At 43.0% G+C, this 25,248-nt stretch overlaps 1 protein-coding gene across 1 annotated transcript; it reads right to left on the bottom strand.

Annotated features, from left to right (window-relative positions):
- Positions 1–2,717: 2,717 nt before the first annotated feature.
- Positions 2,718–21,284, bottom strand: mtpn (myotrophin). The gene is made up of 4 exons (XM_083757536.1): positions 21,098–21,284; positions 16,098–16,211; positions 12,060–12,143; positions 2,718–3,381 (listed from the first exon to the last, which is right to left on the bottom strand). Exons 1-4 carry the CDS (start codon positions 21,167–21,169, stop codon positions 3,295–3,297), a joined length of 357 nt encoding a protein of 118 aa, XP_083613662.1. The 5' UTR covers positions 21,170–21,284; the 3' UTR covers positions 2,718–3,294.
- Between the last annotated feature and the right edge of the window lie 3,964 nt (positions 21,285–25,248).

Genomic DNA, 25,248 nt, shown 5'->3' with positions numbered 1-25,248 from the left:
CGCTAGGCCTACGTCCTATTGGGGAAACTAGTAGTTTTCACCCTGTCAGGTGAATAGACTCCTCGTGCATTGAAGGAAGCATGAGGTCAGTCCGTTGCTCTCCTCAGGGTGGCAGAGGGAGTGACACTGGGTGAAAAATGGGTTACAAAATCGTGGCATGAAAAAAAAGTCCATTGGACAGCCTGATGCACCATCTGCTGAACCTAGCTCCTTACCATCTCCCCACACACTATTGCTTGTGGCAATAAACCTCAATTATTGACGGATGAAGTGGACAGCAGTGTATTGACCGAATGGATAGAAACCTATGGAGCGGCCAAACCGGTCTACAGTCCAGTGAGTCCACCAACTTCCCACCCAAATTGCCGAGCTTGTCCTTAAAACTAAAAAGAGCTGCGACACAACGTGGGGCTCCTTTTTTCAATAACACTTTTGTTCTTCCTGGTATGTGTACCGAAGGGGCAGGGAGAGAATCTGGACCTGGCTTGGCCCACAACAATCCGACGATTGTCAGAGAACATAGCTGAAGCCTTGTATCCTGAACAGTGTGCACATGAGCGTACAAGAGTGCAGGAGTGTTTGTGTGTGTGTGTGAGAGAGAAAGTGTCAATGTAAACCAACACAGCAACTAGACCATGGAATGGGTAATTCTAGGGACCATTCACTAGTAGTTGCATGGTAACAGTTTCAAAGCATGATACTGCTGAATCCCAAACATGACTGCTCCCTCTGTGTGCTACATCTTTATTAGTCAACATTCATCTCAGTCTCCTTTAGCTACGCCTCGGTCATGTTCATATCTGCATTCTGCACAGAAGAATAAAGGCAGACGTGGCTTTGACGAGCCATTAGATTTTCTATTTAAGAAAAAAAAAACGGTTTACCACACTACCTTGATATGAAATCAAATTGGCTCAGTGAGCCTAGTCTCAAGGCTATAACAAGAATGTATGACAGAATGAAGCAGCACAATTCCATTAAATTGATATAAAAAAAATAAAAGCATATTAATTCTTGTCCAATAGGCTTTCAGATCAACAGCATTCCATTCCCATCTCTCCAGCCCATTCAGCTACTAAATTACTATCCAGTATGAAGGCTGGGAAGGCAAAGAAGTCAGTGGAGTGGATGTGTTGATTAAGAATATTACATTCTTCAGTCTTATGGGTGCAGAAAAGCTTTTCAGTAGAATCATCTACTCTACTGTATAAGCTCTCAAAGCACCACACTGTGATGGTGTAGATTTGTAGATATGCTTTTTTTGGGGCACGATACCAACATACTACTAAATGAGGCAGTGGTGCAACCGCCGAACCGGTGGGCCAGTCCCCAGGGGTCCATGAAGGGGGGGGGGGGGAAAGTCTAGTCGACGGTAAAAAAAAAAAAAGAAGCCTGGATACAAACTCTACCGAGGCTACTCAGTCCCATGAAGAGTGACACCAAGGATGTCAGCGATGTCACTGACTGACTGGTTTAAACAGCTTCAAGGCTTTACTACTTCCGTGTTGCATAACAGTGACAACACTGTCCAGTCCATCTTGGCATCTTTACTGTAGCCTAAACAAAACATCTGCACAGGGGCCTATCGCCAGGTCCGTACGCCACTGAAATGAGGCATAACACTGCTACAGGAAAACGGGTAGCTGGCTGTTGTTGGACAACGTTCAGCCAAATGGTAGGAGACATTCAAAAGAGAACGTGATGCCCCACCATTGAAATACCTGAAAACCTCCCAAGATGGACTCAATGGACCGGGCAGGGCGGTTCTGTTACATTTTTTGCTCAATACCAATGTGACAAAGTATAAAATAAGGCTTATCCTATGTGAATATTGGTTCGTTAATATATAAAAACAAAGAAATATGCTTCTCGATTATAAAAAAAAGGTAAATTGATAGTTGCCGTCCAAAATGGAAAAATTTACTTTACTTAAAAACAAGTAAGATGGTATATATTGTAAAGAGAAAAATAACTTTAATGTATTTTTTTATTTCCGTTTTTTTTACAGACTTGTCACAACAAAGTCAGCCAGGAGCATCTTTTTTTTCTCCATTGCATTGTAATTTTGTTTTAAAGCAACCAAGAGGACAGTGATCATTTCAGAGCATAAAAGCAGGCAGTTTTGACATGCAGCAAAACAGGCTGCTAACCAAGTCCCAAGGAGAGAGCAACGCTGATCCCCTCGGCCCCAACCCAACCATCCAGTTTCTACCGTAACGTATAACCCCATTACACCCAGCACTCACAAACAACCCACCCACCCAACGCTTCAAATACAAACAAAAAAAACCACACAGACTGGCAGTAGCAACACAAGGATTTTAGCTGTGAAACCTTTTTTTTCCACTCAAGGGGCAACAAAATAAACTAAATCTCTATAATCCCACACAGTCATCCCATTACATAACTTTCACATGAATTGCTTTCGGTAATGGATGCTTCAATATTGCAACATTCAACTTTTTTGTCTTTTTTCTTAGATTCCCAGCATGTTGATTTGTAAAGGAAGATATAGTTTTAAAGTGTTACTAGGGTAACATTGGTCATTTATTCCACACGATATGCAATTGATTGAGAACGGGTCATGTTATAAATGACAATCGGTGACCTATAAGAACTAGACGACCCTTCTCCAATGTCTCGAAAATGTCAAGGACTGGATAGATAGCCGGGTCTAGAAAGGAGCGAAGAGCAACACACAAGGTAGAGAGGCCACATAATGATCAAAGTTTAATAGATGAAAAATGTCACAACCGTTCTCTCAAATCTATCTAGTACAGTACAGTGCAATAGGTGTTCATAGAAGTGGCCACACAATAATTTCAATATGGAAGTTATTAAAAAAAATATTAACATTCTACTTTGTTTTTCTCCAGATTTCAGGGAGGACTGCAAATTTGAGCTGTGGAATTAAGGGCAACGCTTAGATTTTTCTATTTTATTTTTTAACATGGAGTCGTGTTTTTAATATATATGCTGTATTTCAGGGACCAAGTGTTGGGCTTTCCCGCAGCGTTTGGTCCCAAAGAGAGACATGACTGAGAAGTCCATCGGTTAATGGCTACGGAAAGAGGCAAAAAAAGGAAGAGAAAATAAAAGATAAAAAAGGGGAGGGGAGGGGGGGAAAGGAAAACCAAAAACCAGACAAAATGACCCTCGCCAACAGACAGACAAGAGCAGTGCCAGGACAGCGGTTAGTTGGGGCAAAGCATCCGTCTTTGGTCCAGTGACCACTTCATCCATCCATCTGTCCGTCCGTCCGCCTCTTCACCCACCCTCCTCCGCTGCAGTGTCTCACTTCAGGAGAGCCTTTATAGCTTCGCTCTCTGCCGCTTCCAATGCACTGAGGCCGTCCGGTCCTTTCCGCTCTTTGTCAGCTCCCTGTGAAGGAGAGGCAACATGACATAAGATACAGAAGCTGGGGCCCGGTGAATATTCATAGTGTGAGGCGGTCTTCTTCACAAGCAACAGAGTGGGGGTGGGGGGAACCGTGGGGGTTGTCACGGTAAAGACCTGAATCCTGCATCTCATCAGGTCTATGGCCATGGCCATTAACAGCTCAATTAAGAGCTGTAATTATTGCATATATAAGCCACTGAAGCAATAATGGTGGAAATTCTCTCTCGCACACTTTGCGTGACCTGTGACACTGAAATCACAGCGTGGACAAAGCCCAGTCAGAGGGAGCAAACAGTAGCATAGCCATAACAACCGATCGCTTAAAGCTAACACGGGGAGAACGTGAATAAGAATGATTGTCAACAGTGTAGTTGACGGTAGTACTAAAGAGAAAACAAGAGCTACAAAACAAAGGGAGAGATGGGGAACAAGGCAGCCAAGCGCAGGAACTGCAGATTTAATGGGCAGTGGAAGAGCTGAGAAACATGCAGCGGAGAGACATCCCTTTGTCTGGCCTGCCAACTTTAGCCTCTTAGAAGAGGGGCTTACGGAGCCCAGCTAGGCAGAGAGACTCCATTGTTGCGTGGAGAAGAAGCCGGGCCGTCAGAGAGGCACAGTCTGACCCAGTTTGAGTTGCCAGAGAGTTGTGAGGATGGTTGTTTGCGTGCCAACGCCATGCCATAGGAGCACCAGAGCGCGGCCAGAGATGGGGAGATTTAACAGGGCTGAGTGGTTAACTTGTCAGATCTAAATGTCTAATTGGTAGCAGAAAGAAAAGGGGGAAGTGGGTGAGTTTGGTCTATTCAGAACCATACTTCACTTTTTCTGGTGAATAGGATCTGGTAAAACTCCACGGCTATCTGTTAACACGAAGTATAAGACTTCCTCTCTGAAGTTCAGACACAAAAAGTTGAAGCTGGAATGAAGAAGTTTAACTATGAACAGAAGTTGTCAGCGAAAAGCTCACAAAACGCCTGTTGGGATATTCCCATAATTCACAAAACAAAAACCTTCAGGCATTAATCATAACGTAAAACTTGACAGTTTTTCAACTGGAAACCCCACTCCACTCTGGCGGCTGTCTGCCAATTCGTTGTTGGGCCTGGCAACTTCAGTTGAGGCGAGATAGCGAGGAGGATCAGACAGTGAGGAGGAAGCTGCTTCTTCCTCCAGCTCTGGGGAAGTCATTAGTTACTCGTTCTTGAGCCGTACGGTGGGAACAGGCTCGGCAGGCCTCATTTAGACAGCAGGAAACAACATTACACCCTTGACCCGAGCCCCTGCACCGCCAACACCACCACCCTCGCCTAGTGGGAACAGACACGGCATATACCTGACAAAACACAATTACAGCCCCGGTGTATGCTACCACATTTGAGGCATGAGCCATCTCATAATGAGCCTTCCTCTCTCTAACACTCTCCCCAACCACCTGGGTGGTTGTTGCACCAACAGGGCCTGCTGCAACAGACGGTCCGCCACGGATTCACACTCCCTGTGGGTGTTTACTTACTTCAGCTGTACAATAATAGCCAGAGCACCCTCACCCCCTCTACCTTCCCTGCCTCTCAGGATATGGCGGACGATCTCTTGCAGTGGCGCACTCCCGACACTACTTACGGTAATGAGAACGTCCACCTTTAAATAATAATCCCCTCGTGAACACTTTCACTGTCAAAATATTACCAAGTGACATTGGCGGCTGGCAGTCAAGCGAGGCAGTCTTTAATGAATAGAAACTACCTCCCAGACAGAGCCTCCACGCCCGCGTGCGTGCATAGAGAGACATCTTCATCATTCCAAGATGATGGAGCCAGGCGAAAACCGTGACAGGACACACTGTAGGAGCGTAAACGCTGCTGGTCTGCCGACCTGTCCATTAAGTCTCAATTATGTCATTGAGTGGAATGAAAAGGTCTCCCACGCATGAGGCCTAATATATGGGGCCCCTCAGGGTGGATTATAAATGTGAGGGTTACAGAAGTCTATTGACCCACTGGGCAGCCATCTAATGCGCCCGCAGCCCTACAAGGGAACCCATTTTACAGTACAATAAATGAGGGGAAGGATCGATATCTGCATGGGAGCAGCCAGGCAGCTCGTGTGCCACGGTAACAGAACATAACTGAGGGAGGGAAGTGTTAAAAAAAAGGTTGAACGGAAAGAACAAGACCAAAAAGGCTTAAAGCATGCAAGGAATGCTACAAGCGAGGAAAACGAAGTTTTGTGTATGCAATACTAGGTCAGCCCCGGTCAAAAACATATTTGTTCACTTATCCAGTTAACTTTTCACGGTCTAGAGTCTAGACTAAATTCGGAGAGCAGGAAATGGTCAACAGTGCAATCACGCCAAACTCATTTCCCGTAGCCTTGCCCACCATTTATTCTGCATGATAAATCTTCCACGGAAATTCCTCATTTCTGTCAGGCATGCACAGACATGTAGGACAGCATATGCCACATGCCTTTGGCTAAATAACACTGCCGTTCTTCTGCATATTCAAAAAGACCGGAGCTGGAAGTGGAAGTACACAAGTATCGTATGGGCGCACACAAGTACCGGCGTGTGATGCGAGACCGTGTGGGCAGAGGTTAGTGAGGGCCATTTCCATTGCTGATTTATAATGAACTAGCGTAGCTCTCCTCTCCGGTGGCTGGCTGCCTCCCTCTCTGGGATGTAGTCAGCACTCTGTGCACGGACGTGACGGCTGGGTCACGCACAGGGTTAAACAGGCCCTTTCATAATTTACATCCAACCACGGCTGAGCTTAACGCCCCGGGCCAGGGGTCGCCTCCCGTGACGCAGCACGGAACGGAACTGAGCCATTTTGTCCGCCTACGACACATTTTCTTTAGATGAAACCAAAAAGATAATCATTATCTCAACAGCCCAACGCGCATGGTTCAGCAGTTTTCAGTGGGTCCCCTTTATCCGTTACACCATGTTGGCAGCACTGGTGGAAAGTAACAGAGTACATTTACTTAATACTAGAACAGTGCCCGTTGGGGTGTGATCAGGTGTGATCAAATGGCTAATAAAAGGCTAGGCCGCGCATCATTGCGATCTCAGACATCATTGTGATGTCAGAACAGGCCAGCTCCATATATGGGGATCTAGGGGTGATATGGATTTTGGCCCTGTCCGGAGGCTGGGCAGAGACTTTTGTGCTGGTCCTTCCCCAGAAATGACAGAGTTACCGTGTGGGGGTCCCTCTACTGTACAGGCACACCCGAAAATCATATATACAGTTAATATGTGCGTGTGTTTGTTACTTTGCGCAAAGGTGGTGAAAAACAACCATGCTATTTTCGTGCTCATGCCCAGCCAGGCACCCAGGCAGGCAGCCACACACAGCTCCGTAAGGGAGTGGTTGCACCACTCAAAAAAGAATTATCACTTCAGACCTATATACATTTCAGCCATTTGAAACGATATTCAAAAGATTTTTATACATTTGTAAACTTGAAACTTTGTAATGATTAGTAGTACTTTTACTTTTTGTACTTTTTGATGCCAATACTTTTGGACTTTTACGCAAGTACATTTTGAAGTAGGCTAAAGGCTTGCTTAGCTGTACTGGGTTAGGCACGCCCATTATGCCTGGTACTGCCTGTAGCTTCCGTCATCCCTGCAGATGATGAGTGATGTGTCCCAAATGAGTTGCCAGCTTGAGGGCCTCGTTAGTTGATGCTTGGAACCTGATCAACTCCTATTGGCTAAGCGGTCATGTGGCACCTCAGGGACTTGGCTACCTGGCTACAAAGCTCAGTCTGTCAGTGCTTCAACGAGGAAACACTGCTTAGCGCGGTCTTCCCTCCGGTCGCCTACGTTCGGTTATTATGTTTGCTTAATTACGTCGGTTTGTATTTTCGTCATGTTTATCCTTAGTTTACTCTTTTTGGTATTGGTGTGTTTGGTCAAGTGCCGTTTAGTTCTCCCTAGGTCTGTCCAGCTCTCGTTTGTTAGGTTCAGTTGTAGTTTTGTTTGTTATTGGTTAGGGATTTGTGTCTGAGTCTTGTTGTCATTGTCGCTTTTCTTTTGTTTTTTCATTCATCACCCTGTAATGTAAGTCATTCAGTGCTCACAGAGCCATCCGTTGTAAATATAATATCCGCCATGCACTCCAGCCACTTTGTAATTTAACTTTGAGTAAAGAAAGAAGAAATACTCTTTTTACAAGCGGTGTTGTTCTTCCATATACGGCAAGTTGCCCCTAGACTTCAGAACAGTCCGTGACAGATACTTTTACCCAAGTAAAAAAATTTAGTACTTTGTCCACCACTGGTTGACATAGTGTTGCGTGCAGGTGCGACACGGTCAAAGGTCTCGCTTTCTGTACCCTTCTCTTGAGAAGAGAGGATAGGCGATATCGCTCCCAGGACAGCGCCTTGTGAACAAGTCTCAGGGGCGACTTGTGACCTTTTGGCTGCACTGGGGCGCCACTAATCCCCGTTGACACTTGACAAAGATGAGTGTGGAGCCAGCCGGGAGGAGGGCAACACTGTGGCGTTTGCTCATATTACTGCCCCTGCACCATAATCCCTGTGCACATGAATGGAGACACGGGTGACACAACAGAACGGTCTGCCTCGTCTCTTAAGATAACGGGATGAATGCCGTATTTGTATACATCCATCCCAGGGGGCTTTCCATTCGTGAGGCAGAGGTGTTAGACCCAGATTACAGAAAAAGACAGTGTGTGTGTGTGTGTGTGTGTGTGTGTGTGTGTGTGTGTGTGTGTGTGTGTGTTGGGGTTGTGTCATCAGTAGGGATGCTGAACCCGGATGGATTGCACTCCGATGGATTGCACTCCGAGGACTCGGAGGGGAGAGGAGCAGTGTTGATTTTGACAGCAAATTTCGATTTTACTTCTAGTCATAGTCGCTTGAATAGTTTTCATTTAGTTTTAGTCACATTTTAGTCACCTGGAATGTTTTAGTGTTAGTTTTAGTCGACTAAATCTACAGTTGATTTTGTCGACTAAAATGTATTTTGGCGGGCCTTGATGCCGTCGTAATGGCTGATTTTACGTAGCCTGGCCAGACGCAAATGAGCCGTTGGCAAAAAAGAAATGCAAGCTCAAGCTTGTAGATCTGCTATTTTCTGCATGCAATCAAGTGTAAAATGACGTCTTTTACTTATACTGGCTCTCTTGTCCACTAGTCCATTCCTAACATTTTAGTCTATACTCTTAGTCATCATAGCTTAGTTTTCATTTAGTTTCCATTTAGTCTTCCATTTAGTCGACGAACATTTTGTGTCATAGTATTAGTCGACAAAATCAACACTGGAGGGGAGGGAACGTTGGCGCAAGTAGTTCACATGAACGATGTTGTGGTGGCTGGAGTATTTGAATTCATAGCTATGTAGGTATTTGGCATAAAAATTGAGGCATGACATGTTTTATCACACAGCCCCATAAAGTAAAAAATAAAAGTCACACCCGTGTGAAGTGAGGGGCGCTCTTAAAATCATACATCTCATTCCGGCCAATCACAATTGGCATCCTCACTTTTTATCCTCAATTCAAATCCAGCCAATCACTTTTGGCATCCTCACTTTTTATCCTCAATTCCGTGGCTCAGCGGCCTCAGCCAATTAAATCATCGATATGGGAGTATGGGGTACACACGCACACGCAAAGCTGGGGTTAGGAGGGGCTAGCGCCCCTAAATAATGAGTGTAAATTGAAGGGCAACTAAGATTTTACCAATCATTTATAAATGGACAATTTACTTTTCGGCCACCCAGCTCACTTTGTCTCCACTCAATGAGCCATGTCCCCACAGCGAGCTGGTAGTCATGCAGGCTGTAATGACCTTTGGGCAAGTAGAACATGACCTGTACTTGCTCGACAGGCAAGTGCCTCTGAGAGTGACAACCCCTGAAATTGATGTTAAGGAAAGCCGTTCCTACACACGGCACAGACTACAGCTGACAATCACTACATGCCACATATCTGCGCTTGCGAGAGGGGAAATAAATCAACCATATGAAGAACATATGAATAAACTAGAAAAAGTACCCACACTGACACAGGTCTCCACCAGGCCAGGTCAGGTTGTGGCCTCCTGATGGCGCTATAATAGGCCAATGTGAAAATGATGTCATTTCTTCTTAGTTCTTACGCCGTGGATGGCAATTGGATGATTTGAGGCATTTTGTTCCAAAAACGTGTTTTGCAAAAAACCACCTGTTGGTGGCGCTATAACAGGCCAATGTGAAAAGGGTGATTTATTCCTCAGCCTAGTAGGAAAGTGCGTGAATTGACGTAAATTGCACGTTCATGATTTGAGGCTTTTTGTTCCAAACGGGCCAATCTTGCCAACTTTGAAAGCCAATTACAGCCAATTAGGATGGAATATGAAATATGGGACAGATCAGTCTTGAGCACATGACTATAGAGATACTGTGTAACGATTTGCAGGACGTAGTGCAAAACATACTCTCCCCATGCCTTGGGCCTGGTGAAGACAATAAGTATACACTGTTATATTGTATCAGCCCCCTCGTAGTGATGAATGCAGCTCTGCATCCCTGCAGTGGGCAGCGTTTTACGAGTGACTTTTATTCGACTTCAACTTTGACATCGATCGACATGACACCCGTTTGCCAGTAAATCCTTGTGTGCCACGTGCCACACACAATGTGCCGTCCAAATTGCCCCTTCTCCCCCCCACCTCTCAGTAATTTACCCTTTCCCCCAGAGGATTCAACATCTATACCAGGTGACTGACCCATGCAGATGTCTCACTACTACTACTACTAGTACCGACAGAGCAGCACTCGCCACCACACGCTCTGGTACTTTCGGCAACAGCCGCTAAACGGCGGCCTGATGCTGGCTTATTGTGTTACAGCTTAAAAAAAAAAGGACCCTGCGCAAATCCTCTACCATCCACGGTTAATGGCTTCCGTTAAACAATGTTTTGCTGTATAGTCGCTTTTGCTTTGCTACAGTTTGTGCCAGCTGTTGACCCTGTAATATCTGCACTCACACAGAGCTTTAAGAGGCTTCTAGAAGTGAGGGAGGCTGGGGGGGGGGAAGGTAGAGACGGAGGTGAGGGGCAGAAGAGTGCATGAATGAAAACATGTACACACAAAATAGCAGCAGCGGCGGCAGCACTTTGTAAGGTAGGTATAACACTGGGAACATTCCAGAGTCCACAAAAGGCAACGGGGCCTTTTGTGGAGCCTTTTTTGCCATACGAAGTTACCTCATCAGCAGTCAGGGCTCACATGAAGCATCTGACACAACAGGCAACTGATGGATGGGTGAAGGATATCCTGCGTGGCCCTGCAGGGTCCGATTTCCCGGGGGCCAAGTGAAACCTTAATAGATCTGCCCGCTCCGGCAAATACCAATTGAGCGTGAGCGTTTTTATTTATTTATTTTCCGTTTATTTATCAGTTTTGAGCTGCCGCCCAAAAATATGATCTACAAGCTCAGTGTTGTAAATTGCCTATATTTGGCAAGCAAAACCGAAAATACACAATTCACGAGTGTCAATCGTGAATGGCAAACCGCATGTATAGCGTGATATTAACATGCCTAGTATATATAGTGTTTCAAAGCGTCATCTAATTTACATTAAATCACAGGTGCACACAAGACTTTTATCGATTGTCTAATTGGGACCGTCCAGTTGAATTGCTTTGCACGCGTTCACTACATACAATTTGTTCATCACTCATACAGAGTACACCAGAGATGCCCACGAGTCTCGGAGTTCGAGTCGAGTCTGGGGGGTCGAGTCCGAGTCGAGTCTTTGGGGGTCGAGAATGAGTAGAGTCTCTCGCCACGAGATTCACCCGTTTGATTCCCATTGCAAACACAGCTGATGAATGATTACAGAACTACAGAAATGCTCAAATATGCATTTGAAAACATAAGTTAGAAATGAGCCACGTACAGTAGTAAGTCTCTGTATCTGACTTGCTCTGCGACGGAGCTATACAACCCATAGCCTGAAGGGATGCAATTGGTTAAGAAGCACACAGCCTTCCGTTTTAGACTGAAACTTCAAAATAAAATCCCCCCGAAACCACCAGTGGTCCTCATCCAAAAGATGGAGATAGTAAACAAATGGACCCTTAACTCTCAAGAGTTAAAATTATTGTTAATCATCTACATCAGGGGTTCCCAAACGTTTTTGGCATAACGATTAATCGTTAATATTGAATTATACAAATCGATTTTAATTTTGGACACATTTACACATCCCTACTACCCATTGGTGCGTTGGGAGAACCTGCCCATGCTACAAATAAGTTAACAGATGGAACTTGGAAAAAATTATTGATATGGCAAAATCAAAAAAGGTCATAATAATTTGCATCTACAATAATATACGATAGTATAGACAGACAATAATATTGCAATAATAGATATGATATGAACTTTATTTGTATAGCGCTTTTCAAAACAGTCCAGATAGACTTTTTCTCTAGTGTTTTACAAATACTCAACACAGGCAATGGATTTTTTTCCTAGAAGTATGTTGTGAGAAATGTACATGCCACAATGAGGGCCTAAGCAGGGCAAGTACATTTTAAGTACTCGCCCTGCACGACAAGTAGTAAAAACAAAAAAAAAGCTTAATGTCAGAGCCTACCCTCACCCTGTGTGTTTGTTCATGCTCAAACGATTGGTACCAACCTTTGCTAGCAGGATCTTAACACAAGAGATGTGACCCTCATAAATTGCAGAGAGCAGGGGAGTGATCCCGTGTTTGTCTGGGGCCTGCAGAGGGATAAGGCAGAGAGAGAGAGAGAGCGAGAGAGAGGGGGGAGAGGGACGAGGATGCACAAGGGGTGTCAGGCAGCAAAAGACAGAAAAGGAGGAGAAAGAGAACAGGTTGGCACATGTAGTAGTATTGATTTCGTCGACTAAAACTATGACTAAATAATTATATTGACAATTTCGTCAACAATAAAAGACTAGACTAATATGTTGGGGAGGGACTAGTGGAGAAGATAGAACATTTTATGTGTGGTACAGACGTTCATCCAACATACCAAAAGTCTGACATGCGCAAATCACCCGTTGCTCCCGACATGTCTACGACATGCGTTGCTTCCGTGTGCGGTTAGGTTAGTGTTTGGGTAGAATGTCGGACTAATGACTGTCGGACTCTTGGTATGTCGGAACACATGCCTGCACCCTTTTATGTTAGGTATCTACAAGCTCCGCTTTGCTTGTAGATCAGTTATAATCAGAGTGCAACCAAGTAGGCATTACGAATTTACGACTCCATCAAGGCCTGCCAAAACACATTTTAGTCGTCAAAATCGACTGTGGATTTAGCCGACTAAGATCTTATGACATTTACTCGATTAAAACTAGACTAACACTAAATCATTTCAGATGACTAAAACTAAATGCAATTTATGCAATCTATGACTAAAACAAAATCTAAATGTGCGGTCAAAATCAACACCAAATCTGAGGCTCCATATCAGCAGATCAGAATTCTGACTCAGAATCGCAGATCTTGTGCAACGAAACTTAAGGCAGATTTACAAGCTCTCAACATGAAGTGCTGCTACTGTATTTACGACGTGCTACACTGCATGCAACATAGTACAGTATATATATCGTGCCATGTTGGCGCAGCATAATTCCTACTACAAGGGCACATCACGCATTATGAGAATAAATAATTTGTGGGAGAGAGAGGCTTTATTTCCCGCTCTCCGTTTTCTTTCTTATCATGTCCATGAATTACAGGAGAAAAGCCCACTCCACACACACACACTATTTATCTATCACATTTCAGCAACCCAGACTCTTATCTGCGATGAGGGGTGAGCGATTTGTGCATTCTTAACCCATTTTGAGCGGGAACCCTTTGGTGGTTACATACATTGTTATAATTTAGCTATTGAAAAATATCAGATCTACAAGCTCATTATGGTAGGTCTGCTATTTTTGAAAAATCGTTAAAATGTGCCTCAAATCTTTCAGAAAATTGTCCTGATTTAGAAACTTTTTTTTTTTTTTTTTTTGACGTCAGGCCTGAATGGGTTAACATCGTTTTGGGGGCGCTGAAGGGGAGGAGGAGCCAGAGTTTAGTTGGTGATGCTCGTCGGGTCTGAAACTGTGCATTGTTAAGGAAGGTGTTCTGAGAGCCAGATAGGCTTTGACTAATGGGCCATATGCACACAGAATAACTCTTCCTACTACCGGACCGCTTCTCTACTTCCTTCACAGGCGTTAACAATGATACTAATTAAGGCTCTGTTCCATTTAGTGTGCAGTGGTTCTCAAACCTTTTAATTTCAAGGACCCCCCATAACTCTGAGAGTGTACAAATGGCACCAAATGGACAAGTCAGAGTTACACACCCGTATGGGGCCATTTGGAAACCTCAAGGTACTGGTGTAGCAGAATGTTTCCAGTGAGCCAACATGCACAATATCAGCACCCCAGACATTTACACGTCGTGTGAGCAAATCAAGGTTATAATAGTTTCGGTGGAGGTCAGGATTGAAAGGGCCAGAGTAAGTGTAAAGTGTCAAAGAAACCTCACATTTTAGTTAAGTATACTAACCTTTGAGCCAATAGAGTGCTGTAACTATCTTAGGGATTATTCGATTACATCCTTTTTACTTTTCCGATTAATGTGTGGGTGGGTGACATTAATATTTTACTTCATTATGGTCATCCCTGGCTTTTGTTGGGAGAAATGTGATCGGTATTCCAATGTAATGAATGGTTTGGCTGGAGAGTACTTTTATTATAGTTGATGACTATTCTTGCTCTAAAACAATAGGAAGAGCAGTTCTTCCAGTTTTAAAGTTCCATATCAAAACATGAAAACTGACTTCCAAATCAAATGTCCCATGTGCTTACTGAATGTTTTCATAATTAATCTTATGAAAATATATACAAAAGAACATAGGCACACATGTTGGTCAATTCAAAGCATCGATTTCTTTTTTTCTTAAATTGTATTGTAAACTGAGAATGTATGAAAATCCTTTGAAACCATACATTATATATACCTTGTATGTCTCTAAATGGTTGTATGTCTTTAAATGTTTTGATGAATTGAACAATGTGGACCCTGTTGTAAACAAGTGTAATGCTTAATTGGGTCGTCCACTCACAGTTGACAGTCTTTGTATCGAGTTTGTGCTTAAAATGTACTGTAAATTCTACAAACTGTTAATAAATATTTCAATCAATCAATCAAACCAGACCTTCAGTTTTCAGAATATCATAATCTGTAGACTGTTGGGTCAATCTTTTGTAGCTCCCAGTATGCTCTATTTTCATCTGAAATATGAGCTAAACTGCACCATTTACTGCACGGTCACAGTTGGCTTCATAATCAGTAGGCACAAGGCAGAGGTTGTTCTCGCCGCGGGTCAACTCTGAGCGAGGTCAATTATTCTTCCTTTCTGCATTTGGAGGCGCAGTGCTAAAAGGTCACCGTATAGTCTCCTGGGAGACCTTTGGGAGAAACACAACCCCTCCCAGAGTTGCGCATGTCAATATTACTTGCGTGCTTAAGGCGCCTTTAGTTGAATGGCTGATGCAGCTCAATGCTACAGATACAGTAGGAAGGCTACGGAGGCTTAGGCCTGTCACGGTTATTACATAATCGTCTAATCGGCACAATTATTTGAGGTAATCGCAATCATTGTCATAATTGTGTCCATGTCCAAAGGAAACATTTTCGAAAAGCACAAATAGCAGTTCTACAAGCTTACAACGCGTTGATGCCTTGTACGCTTGTGGATCAGATATTTCCGCAATAAATAAAAAATTGCAGTAATTTCTTTATACATATTTCAGTTATTTGTCATATCTGCCATGTGCACTTTTTATTAAGAAGTCTAAATGGCAAAGCGGAATTGTAATTATATTCGTAATATTCCAATTTCCAATGCCAAAAACAATTTCAATTATTGGTGCGACAATTAATTCATTGTGAACTTGAATGTGTAATCGTGACAGCTCTACTGAAGGGGTAGAGTAGTGCGACCAGTTTATCAGAGGAAAGACAATGGCTCATAGTATTCTGCATCGGTGCACGTGCTGGTCAGTAGGCAAATTAATGCAAACACAGTACATTGAGGCAACTCCACGCTGTTATGGTGTCGTGTTAAACACGAGCAGATGAAACGATGCAAAAACGCATCACAGCATTATTTGCGGGAGCTTCATGAGTCCCTTGGTAGCTTCACGTCGCTGGCTTCCATGGACAATGAATGGTAGACTGCATCGTGTGAACGCAACATTACTCATTTGGTTACTGTCGCTCTTACATTTTGGTTGTCACAATAATTAATCACAATCATTTGAGATAATCACAAATATTCTGTCAATCATTGTAAACTTGTTCAAACATAAAAAGGCTGAAATAGCAGATCTACAAGTTTACGACGCGTCACTTTGTGATGCGTCGTAAGCTTGTAGTCGTAGATCAGCTATTTCCGCTATTTTAAGTACAGTATAACATTTATAGAAACGCCGTTTTTCTTGGTATATTGTAGTCGATTTGTCATATCCGCCCTGTGCACTTTATTTTACGAAGCCTAAAAGGCCAAACAGAATTTATGTGATTTCTATTCATATAACAGGTTCCAATTTCCAATGCCAAAAACAATTAAATTGTTATAATAGCAATTATGTGTGTGACAAATCATCGTCAACTTAAATGTGTTAATGGTGCCAGCCCTCTCTTACATTGACGTCTGCTCCCATAGACAGCAGGTATTCCAGCATCTCGTCCTGGCCACAGTCTGCAGCGTAGTGCAGAGGCTTCCTCCCGCCCTCCAGGGTCCTGTTCACGTCCTCAGCCTGAAGAAGAAGAAGAAAACACAATGAAGTTGCGATTCTACAAAAGATGCATGTTGTTGTTGCAGCAAGCCAACAGTGTGCATTTAGCTTTGAGGAAGATCCTCGTTTGCTTAAAAAGGAGAACTCGTGCAACCGTTGATGCTGCAACCTCCCGAACACAACACATTTATACTGAAAAAGGGGACACAATGTTTTGTTATTGACTTCCATGCTATGGTGTATGTTCTTAGTCCACAAACTGACACACACACACACACTTATTTATTTTTATGAAAATATATATTCATTAGAAGAATGTTGATCTATGCTAAAAGCTGGACTTTTCAGATTAATCACAAACAGATGGAACTTTCTGCCTTCAATTATCGCAAAAGGTGTACAAGACCTCCACAGAGGTGAACAAAGCAGTAGAAATGTTGTTCCGAGTGCGTGCGAGAGGAAGAGGCATATCTCGTTTCCCCAAGACCCCTTCTATGAAAGACCTGAGCTGCGGATGACAGTACCAACACACATGGCTATCCGCATCCTCAGCGGGGGCCACCGGCCCGGCAGGCGGCAGATCTGATAAAGGCAACAAGCCCATCAGGGGAGGGGATGAGCAGGAGCCCTGGTGCAGAGCTGTGCAGGCCTGATAATCAGCCCGGCTTAGGAAGGGTTACAGACAGGCTTTGGCTAATGCTCACGGCGCGATGATAGCCGCTCTGACGGGCTTACACAGAGATCGTTCTCCACAGATTGACAGACAGGCACGACGCATCCCTCAGCGTGGAATATCATTCATCTCAGATGAGAGGCTTGGTTTTCCAGAGCTGCTGCTGCTGGCACACGTTTGTTGTTTAACGTAGGGAAGAGGGATGCCACAAACTGACCATCAGCTCTATCGCTTATTCAACAGCCCCCCCAAAATAAAATAAAAATTAATTACGTTAGTATATATTTAATATCTATCACACACACACACACACACACACACACACACACACACACACGTGTGGGGTGAGAGAGGGGCAGATACGAGTAGCTTTCTAAACTTTATATTTCTCCACTCCGATGAAGGTACATGTTCGATATATCGTGCAGCCTTACTGTGCAGTAGCCTATATTAAAAAAAAAAGAAGTTTTAAGCCAGGGCACCACTTTATGCGATCTGATTAATATCTCCATTTCACTGTGTCAGGACAACTGCATTGAGGACCTTTCAACTACTTTTCAGCCGTGTAATTATGACCATTGGCATTGACCAGTCAAATCAATATAATCCCTGCCTGCTACTCAATGACCTTTTTCAGTTCAGTCACATCATTACGATCCATGCCTGCTGCATATTATTCACCTTTTTATGCTCTGCCCTGAAGGTCAGATACAACATAGAGAAAATAGGATTCCAATTCTTAATTTTACACCCAAGCCGCCTGAATCCATTAGCAATTATGGAAACTCAGCCTCAACCACCTCTAATAGTTTTTAAATGTTACCTTCCACGGTGAGAGCTGAATGCTGATACAATGGAGATGGTCTCATTTTAGCTGAGGAAAAGTATCCAGACCTCTGAATATAATGATGTCCATGGGCTGCAATAGGATCATCACAAAAGCAATAATGCACAGGCATTAAATTAATCTGTCAATTCTAAAAGTGACTCTTCACGATAAAACACAAAGTTTTATCATCTTCTTTTCCTGTCGGCTTTTCCCTTCAGGGGTCAGCACAGCAAATCATCTGCCTCCATCTCACCCTGTCCTCTGCCTGCACTTCTCTCACACCAACTAACTTCATGTCTTCTTTCACTACATCTATAAATCTTTTCTTTGGTCTTCCTCTAGGCCTCCTGCCTATGGCAGTTCCAACCTCAACATCCGTCAACCTAAATTAACCGATATACTCACTATCCCTCCTCTGTACAAGTCCAAACCATCTCAGTCTGGCCTCTCTGGCTTTATCTCCACAACATCTGACATGCGCTGTACCTCTGATGTACTCGTTTCCAACAACAGTTCCCCAAAGTCTTTCTTTACAAGAGCTCCGATCGCACGGCCACCGATCGGCCGATTTTCACTCAAAGCAACTCGATCGGTGAATTTACCCGATCTGGAGAAACCGATCTTTTATACCATTTAAGTGGTATAAAAGTCAATCAGATATACAGCATATCGTTGTGACAGGCCTAAACATTATCCCCTTCCTCTCCACACACACACACACACACACACACACACACAGGAACAGTTTTGGAAATATTCAAATTGTCACCTTACGCAAAAGAACGGTATTGGCCGATTGTGAGAAAAACAATCGGTGATCGGGTTATGGTCCCCAAAAACCTGATCGGAGCACCTCTAGTCCTTCCTACTTTTACATTTATAGAGGCGCAGACAGCATGCTCAGCGTGTATGAAAAGGAGGATCAGCGATGCCAGCGGTAACTTTTTAAGCATTAAATCTGTAAACATGACACTTATTTCCCGTGTGTCTCGTGCTGCGAGTTTGATATGTGCAGTCGTCTCCTCCTTGTCCGGTCTGCATCCCAGGGGAGATTAATTTGCGTCCCAAATACATGATATTTTTATGTCCCCAGGAGCGGACGTTGGGATTCCCTTGAGACTGTTAAAGTTTACTCTTCTGTCCCCTGTGGATAAACTCAACTCTTCGTTTTAGCGTCTGCCGCACATCTGTGTCTAACTCTGAACCGATTAAATAGTCTACGCATGTAGGCTACACAACATTCTATTAACAATTCAAAACAAGTCTGTTTGTTAGGCTGGCGGACCCAACATGACAAGCGCCTGACTAGATGTTTGTTTATGTCCTGTGTATGTAAGACTGAGAGTGCTCTGAGCAAAATAATTTTCATTGTATCTATACTCTGTATCTATACACATGACAAATAAACCTGAACCTGAACAACATCGTCATTAAACTGGTGACTTCAGCAAACACCTGTCGTATCAACTCGACGCGAATTTGTGCAGTATTCAAAATAACTTGTCCGTATGCAAGGAGGCGGGTTGTGTATGCCAGAGGGGGGGGGGGGGGGGGGAGGAACTGAGGCACTGTCACTGGATGTGTGACAGTGTGTGAGAGAGACACGCTGTTGTGTAGCTATACATATATGTCTATACTACTGCATATGTCTGGATTAGCATACCAATACTGTAACCACCATTAAAAATAAATCTAGTTTTAGTCTAAAATGGCCTTCACACAATTTACAGCAGACAATCATTATGGGTTTGCCCAGATATAAACAGTTTTACAGAAGGAGCACTATTACAGACAGTACTGTATAGGTCTGTAATGGGCCCTCAGGTAGAATACCAGAACACTCAGTACCCCACCCAAAATATGTTCACGTTAAATTGGAAGGAGCACACTGAAAAAGAACTCACAAATGCAGCAATTGACACAGGGGTGAAAAATGGGTTACAAAATCGTGGGATAAAAAAAATATATAAAAACAAAACAAATGCAGCAATTGTCAAGCTTGCATGAATGATTACCGGATGTTCAGTACGGCTTTATCTAACTATGGGCCATGGCTTTGAACCACACTTGTTTGTTTTTGTCCCAACTACAACAACAACAAGTACTGTAGATTATTTCGACTCCCCACCCACAAAACCACTGTGGATCTGATAACAGAAATTCAGACAATGTCGACTATAGCACAGAAAGATGCAGTTCTGTCTACTGTCTAGTGCAGTGGTTCTTAACCACTGGTCCCTGGTGATGGAGTTGGTAACCAAATGGGCCCTTATAGATCTTTAACTCTTGAGTGTGAAATTAAACCAAATGGACCCCTACGGGAAACCAAATTAACCCGTAATTTTACACTCTCAAGACTAACATTTTGTTAAACATCTGCATTACTTAATTTACAAGAAGTCTACACAATTGGTGAATGTAGGAGCATTGAGCAATGTTATTTTGATCAACCTTTGCTTGTAATCTCTCCTATGGTACCACTAACATCAATACAGCATGGAAATGTGGCCAAAACCTCTGTGGCTCAAATACCGAATAAATAATTGGACATTGATATGAAAAACACTGATAACATGATAGAAATTCAGACAATGCACAGAAAGGTGCAGTTGTGTTTAGTGGTGGTGGTGGGCCTTGCATCAGCTTAACTTCAGCTGACACCTGGCTGACAGGGGAAAAAAGACCCCCGCCCACAAAAACAGTACACAGACAGACCGGCGGGGCCCGTAGGGCACGTTGGCTATAGATATATGAGCTGAAAACATATTTTCTAGTGGTCTGAATTGCAGCTGCTGTTTTATACTGTTGTAACACAAGTGGAAACAACATCGTCATCCCGGACACAACCTGCGTTTACCATCGGTGTTACAACTATGGGCCGTCTGAATAACTTAAGGCTGACAACAATTAGCTTAACAGGTTGTTTAGCTTGCTAGCTACAGTAGCTATATTGCGCACACACACACACACACACGCACTGTGTCTCACTCACACACGGTCTGTCTCTCTCTCTCTCTATCTCACACACACACACACACACACACACACACACACACACGTTTCATAATAGTAGAACTACTGTGCATAGCTTAGCTAAAACTGTAGCTAACTTCGTAGGCTAACCAATTTACGTGTCTGCAACCGGCTATAAACCTATTCAACGTGTCGTATCGTTGCCTAATACGAAGTTATAGGAACTACACGGCAAGACGAGCATAGCATTATAACGAAGCCGTTATTTTGAACAACAATTCATTTGTTAAGCAACAACTGTGCTGCTGCTACCTGCCTACCGTTAGCCAGTCATGCTAACTACGTTAGCACACAAGGAGGAGGAAGACGTCCAAGCATTCAACACAGCGCGAGCGAGGGGGGGAAAGAAGGGAAACAACGGTCTCTGTTTACCTTTAGCAGAAGGTTTTTGACCTCGTCCAGGTCTCCGTTCTTCAAGGCCCACGTTAATTCTTTATCTCCCATCTTTTTATGTGCACTCACTCAACTCACTGGTCGTGTTTTCACTCAGCCCGCGGTGTGGCTTCTTCTTTCCTCAGTTGAGTTCAGTCCACACAGGCAGCTGTCAACTTAATGCTAGTGCGCTAAAGTTAGCAGTGTTGCCATATTGTGTGAGAGAAATAAGCAGCCATGCAGGTCTATGAAAACAAGCCCCAAAGAATCAACTATACCTGTATATATATATTATATATATATATACACTAACTATGGCATGCTATTTGAAAATAGCCGATCTACAAGCTCACATCTGCTATTTAAAAAAAGATTCTCGGAAAAAAGTGACAAATGTTCTCTGGGTAGCTGCAATTTGCAACGAAATTAAGTGGTGCAAGCAACCACTTCATTATTAAGGAGCTTTGTGTGGGTGGCTGGCTGGCTGGCTGGCTTGGTCTGTCCGAGCACGAAAATAGCGTTTGGTTGGTTTTCACAAACAAGTGTCACTGTTGCGCAGCCTAACACACACACACACACACACACACACACACACACTAACTGTATATATGATGATTTTGGGTGTGACAGTACAGTGACAGTACAGTACAGTACAGTAGAGGGACCCCACAGTAACTGTCATTTCTCAACCGTTCCGGACGCTGGGCGGTTCGCCGGAACCGGCCTGTGCCCCTGGGCGCATGCCTGGGGGTCTGGATGTTCCGGGGACCCCCCGGGGACCCACACACGGTAACTGTCATTTCTAGACCTTTATACAGCTGCAATGTTGGTGAGTATTTAATACAAGATCAGACTTTTCTATTTTATCAATGGGCTGTCAATGGAGAGTGTTGCAACTCTAGATTCAATCCATTATTTAAAAAAAATGCGGCTAGTCCCATCATGGCACAACATATTTTTTGATGTTGTGGGTTCTTGGATAAAATTTATCTGGGTTCCTTGACATGAAAATGTGTGAGAACCACTGGCTTAAACGACATTAGGAAACAAAGCACCTACACTTTAGAAACTACACACTTTAGAAACAATTGACAAGCTACTTTGGACAAAACAAGTCCAAAGTCGCTTATAATAAGCCGACATGGCAACACTGGTTAGCTCTGTCAAACTCTTCCTGTCGCCAACCAACAACACATGCAGGAGCTGCACCGATAGAAGATGGGTGGCTCCGAATAACCACCGAAAGCTGATGTCTGATTCTAGACAGATTAACGTCGACAAGCAGTGTCCGATTGAAGATCAAGTGGAGGAAAAAATAAGTTCTCAATGGTGAAGTTAAAGTAATGTAGAGGGATCCGCCTTTCTGTTGATGACAAGAAACACTACGACAGTCTCGTTCGTTTCTTCTTCTTTGGTGCTTTACGGCAGCGTCTCATCCCTGCTGCATCCTTATGTTGTATTTACTGCCACCCACAATTAGTATAATATACAATTAAATTCAATTCAAAGGGCTTTATTGGCATGAGAAAACATACGTTTACATTGCCAAAGCAGAAAGAACAATAGCCTACAACAATACAGCAATACAATCAATACAAAAATTATGTACATTTGAAGGTCAGAATCTTCAATAGATCACATTCTATGTACCAAGGTCACTTGATACAGGTATAGTGCAGGAATATACACAATGATTAGTCTTTAGGGTGGTTGTGTTCCATTTGATATCCTTCTCCTATCACAGCAACTCACAAATCTTGCTGCTGTATTTGCACATTGTTGTACTTCGCCCAGCAGATATGGGATTATTTTGTCATTGGTCATGTTTTCAAAATCTCTGTGTGTGGTTGTAATCTGTGGGAAGTATGTGTCTGATGTCTTGGTACAATGGACAGATGGTTAGGAAGTGTAGCTCGGTTTCCACTTCATTTTGTGTGTATATATATACAGGCTAAGCCAATAAAGTATCAATAATGCAACAAGTTTCTGTTACAAATAAAAGCCTGGAATTCAAAATGGACTTGAGTAAAAGTACAAAAGTATTGTAATACTGGACTTTTAACTTCTACATTGTGATACTTTTACTAGGCTAAGTAAATAATGTGAGTACTTCTGTTAATCTAGAGGACCTGAGTTCATGCTCCCTCACTGACATGTGCTTGTTATCTCTCCTATGGTACCACCGTCCGTAGTGACCGTACCACATCAATACAGCACGGAATTGTGGACAAAATCTTATCCAATGATAACAAAATATTCTATTCTATTATGGTGGTCCATGGCAAATAAATAACGGGCCTTGATATGAAAAAGGTTGAAAACCACTGGTTTATGATATTAAGTTACATTTGATGACATCTGTGTTTGGAGATAAAATAAATCCTATAATCTTTGGATTAATTAGTACATTTTCACCGTCAGTTGATGCTTCATATCCATATGAGTAAAATTGACAGGCTCATTCGCTTATTTTTGCAACACAGTTCTTATAGGATGAGATCTAAGATTTCTCTATTGGATTTCCAATAGAAAAAATACTCCGTGACCCTAGGGCAGTGGCGTGCACAGACATTTTGAGGGGCAGGTGCTCAAGTGAAAAAAGGGCACCTTGTGCGGTGTGTGGAACCGCTGGCTGCCTTAACCCATTTTGGGCGGGAACCCCTTTTGGTGTTTTAAACATTATGTTATAATTTAGCTATTGGAAAATAGCAGATCTACAAGCTCATAGCGCGCCACCGAGTGGCGCGCTACGAGCTTGTAGGTCTGCTATTTTTGAAAAATCGTGAAAATATTTATTTCATAAAACTGGAGGATTTGGAAGAATCTTTTCAAATTTTGAGGTCAGGCCTAAATTAGGTTAATAGTGTGTGAGATTTTGGGGCATAACATTTTACTGGTAGATGTCACCATGTGCCACATACTGTACACTAGCCTATACTAAACAAAAATAAAATGAACAAACTACAAACAAGAATGACACACATATCATTAACAGCCAGGTGAAACAAGCGCTCTCCGTTGTTTCCTGTTCATGGCTTTATTCTTAGATTTCACATTTCTTTACATTTCTCCTATTTGTTAAGACATTACCAAACCTCTGAATAACACTATCATTTCTACTATCACTATGTCAATGTTCAAATATATACCGGTAACTGCACAGTAAATAAATCACATGGTCGTTTGAGTTTAGTACCGGTGTATAGCCTATAATATGTTCTCCAGGCACTATTTCTGGCTACAATCAATCCTCAATTTAAAACAAACACACGAATAATGTGATTTTGGCACAACACCATACAATAAAATGACTCATGTTGGTTATTATTCTAAAAAGCATGTTTCTGCAAGTTGATTTTCATACTGCACTGACATAATTGGATTCCAGTTTCTTCCTTGGAAATCAACGTCATCGTGTGTCGGAGAGACGGAAAGAATTACACATGCAGTTGTGTTAAGTCTTTGTAACTGATCACCTTTAAGCTGTGTGAAACTTGTACAGTATTTTCATCACATCAACGGCATATCATAGGAAGACGTCATGGATGCAATTTGTTGCTGCAGGGGCCTCTATTTTCATGATCCATTTCACTTTCTATTCAATTACTCTACTGAGATATGTGGCACCTGCTTGGAAAATAACAGGCCATGAAGTGGAGTATTAAATCGTGTTTTATCATTTATAAATCATGATCTATTAAGGATCAAGGGCAAGTCGACAAGATCAAGGCCAATCCGTAGTTCACTACTAGGCCCCTCCATGTCATAAAATTATTAACTGTACCGAGAGCGTAAATGTAACCAAATGGATCCACTTGGTTACATTCGTACATTCTCAGAGTTAAGGATTTCACAGTGTGGGACCCTGCTGCCTATATGGAGTCACCTGTATACAATACAACCACTCAACAGCTCTCTCCATCATGTGAAATGGTGCTTGTAGCACTCATTACATGATCTAAGCACTCTGTAGCAAAAAAGCAATCTGCCCACAGGATGAGGGGGACTATATAAAAGTCGTTATATAAAATTATTGGAGAATATTCAATATGGCTCCATGACGAGCATATAAATGGAGTTAATGAGGTTTTTACTCTCGCCCCCCCCATGCACCGCTTCTGGCCCACCCCCTTTTGAATAACCCCTTCTCA

The sequence above is a fragment of the Protomyctophum parallelum genome (genome assembly GCF_964188405.1).
Source record: "Protomyctophum parallelum genome assembly, chromosome: 22".
Taxonomy (NCBI): Eukaryota; Metazoa; Chordata; class Actinopteri; order Myctophiformes; family Myctophidae; genus Protomyctophum; species Protomyctophum parallelum.
Note: the sequence above shows the minus strand (reverse complement) of the source record. Positions and strands in the feature narration are given on the sequence as shown.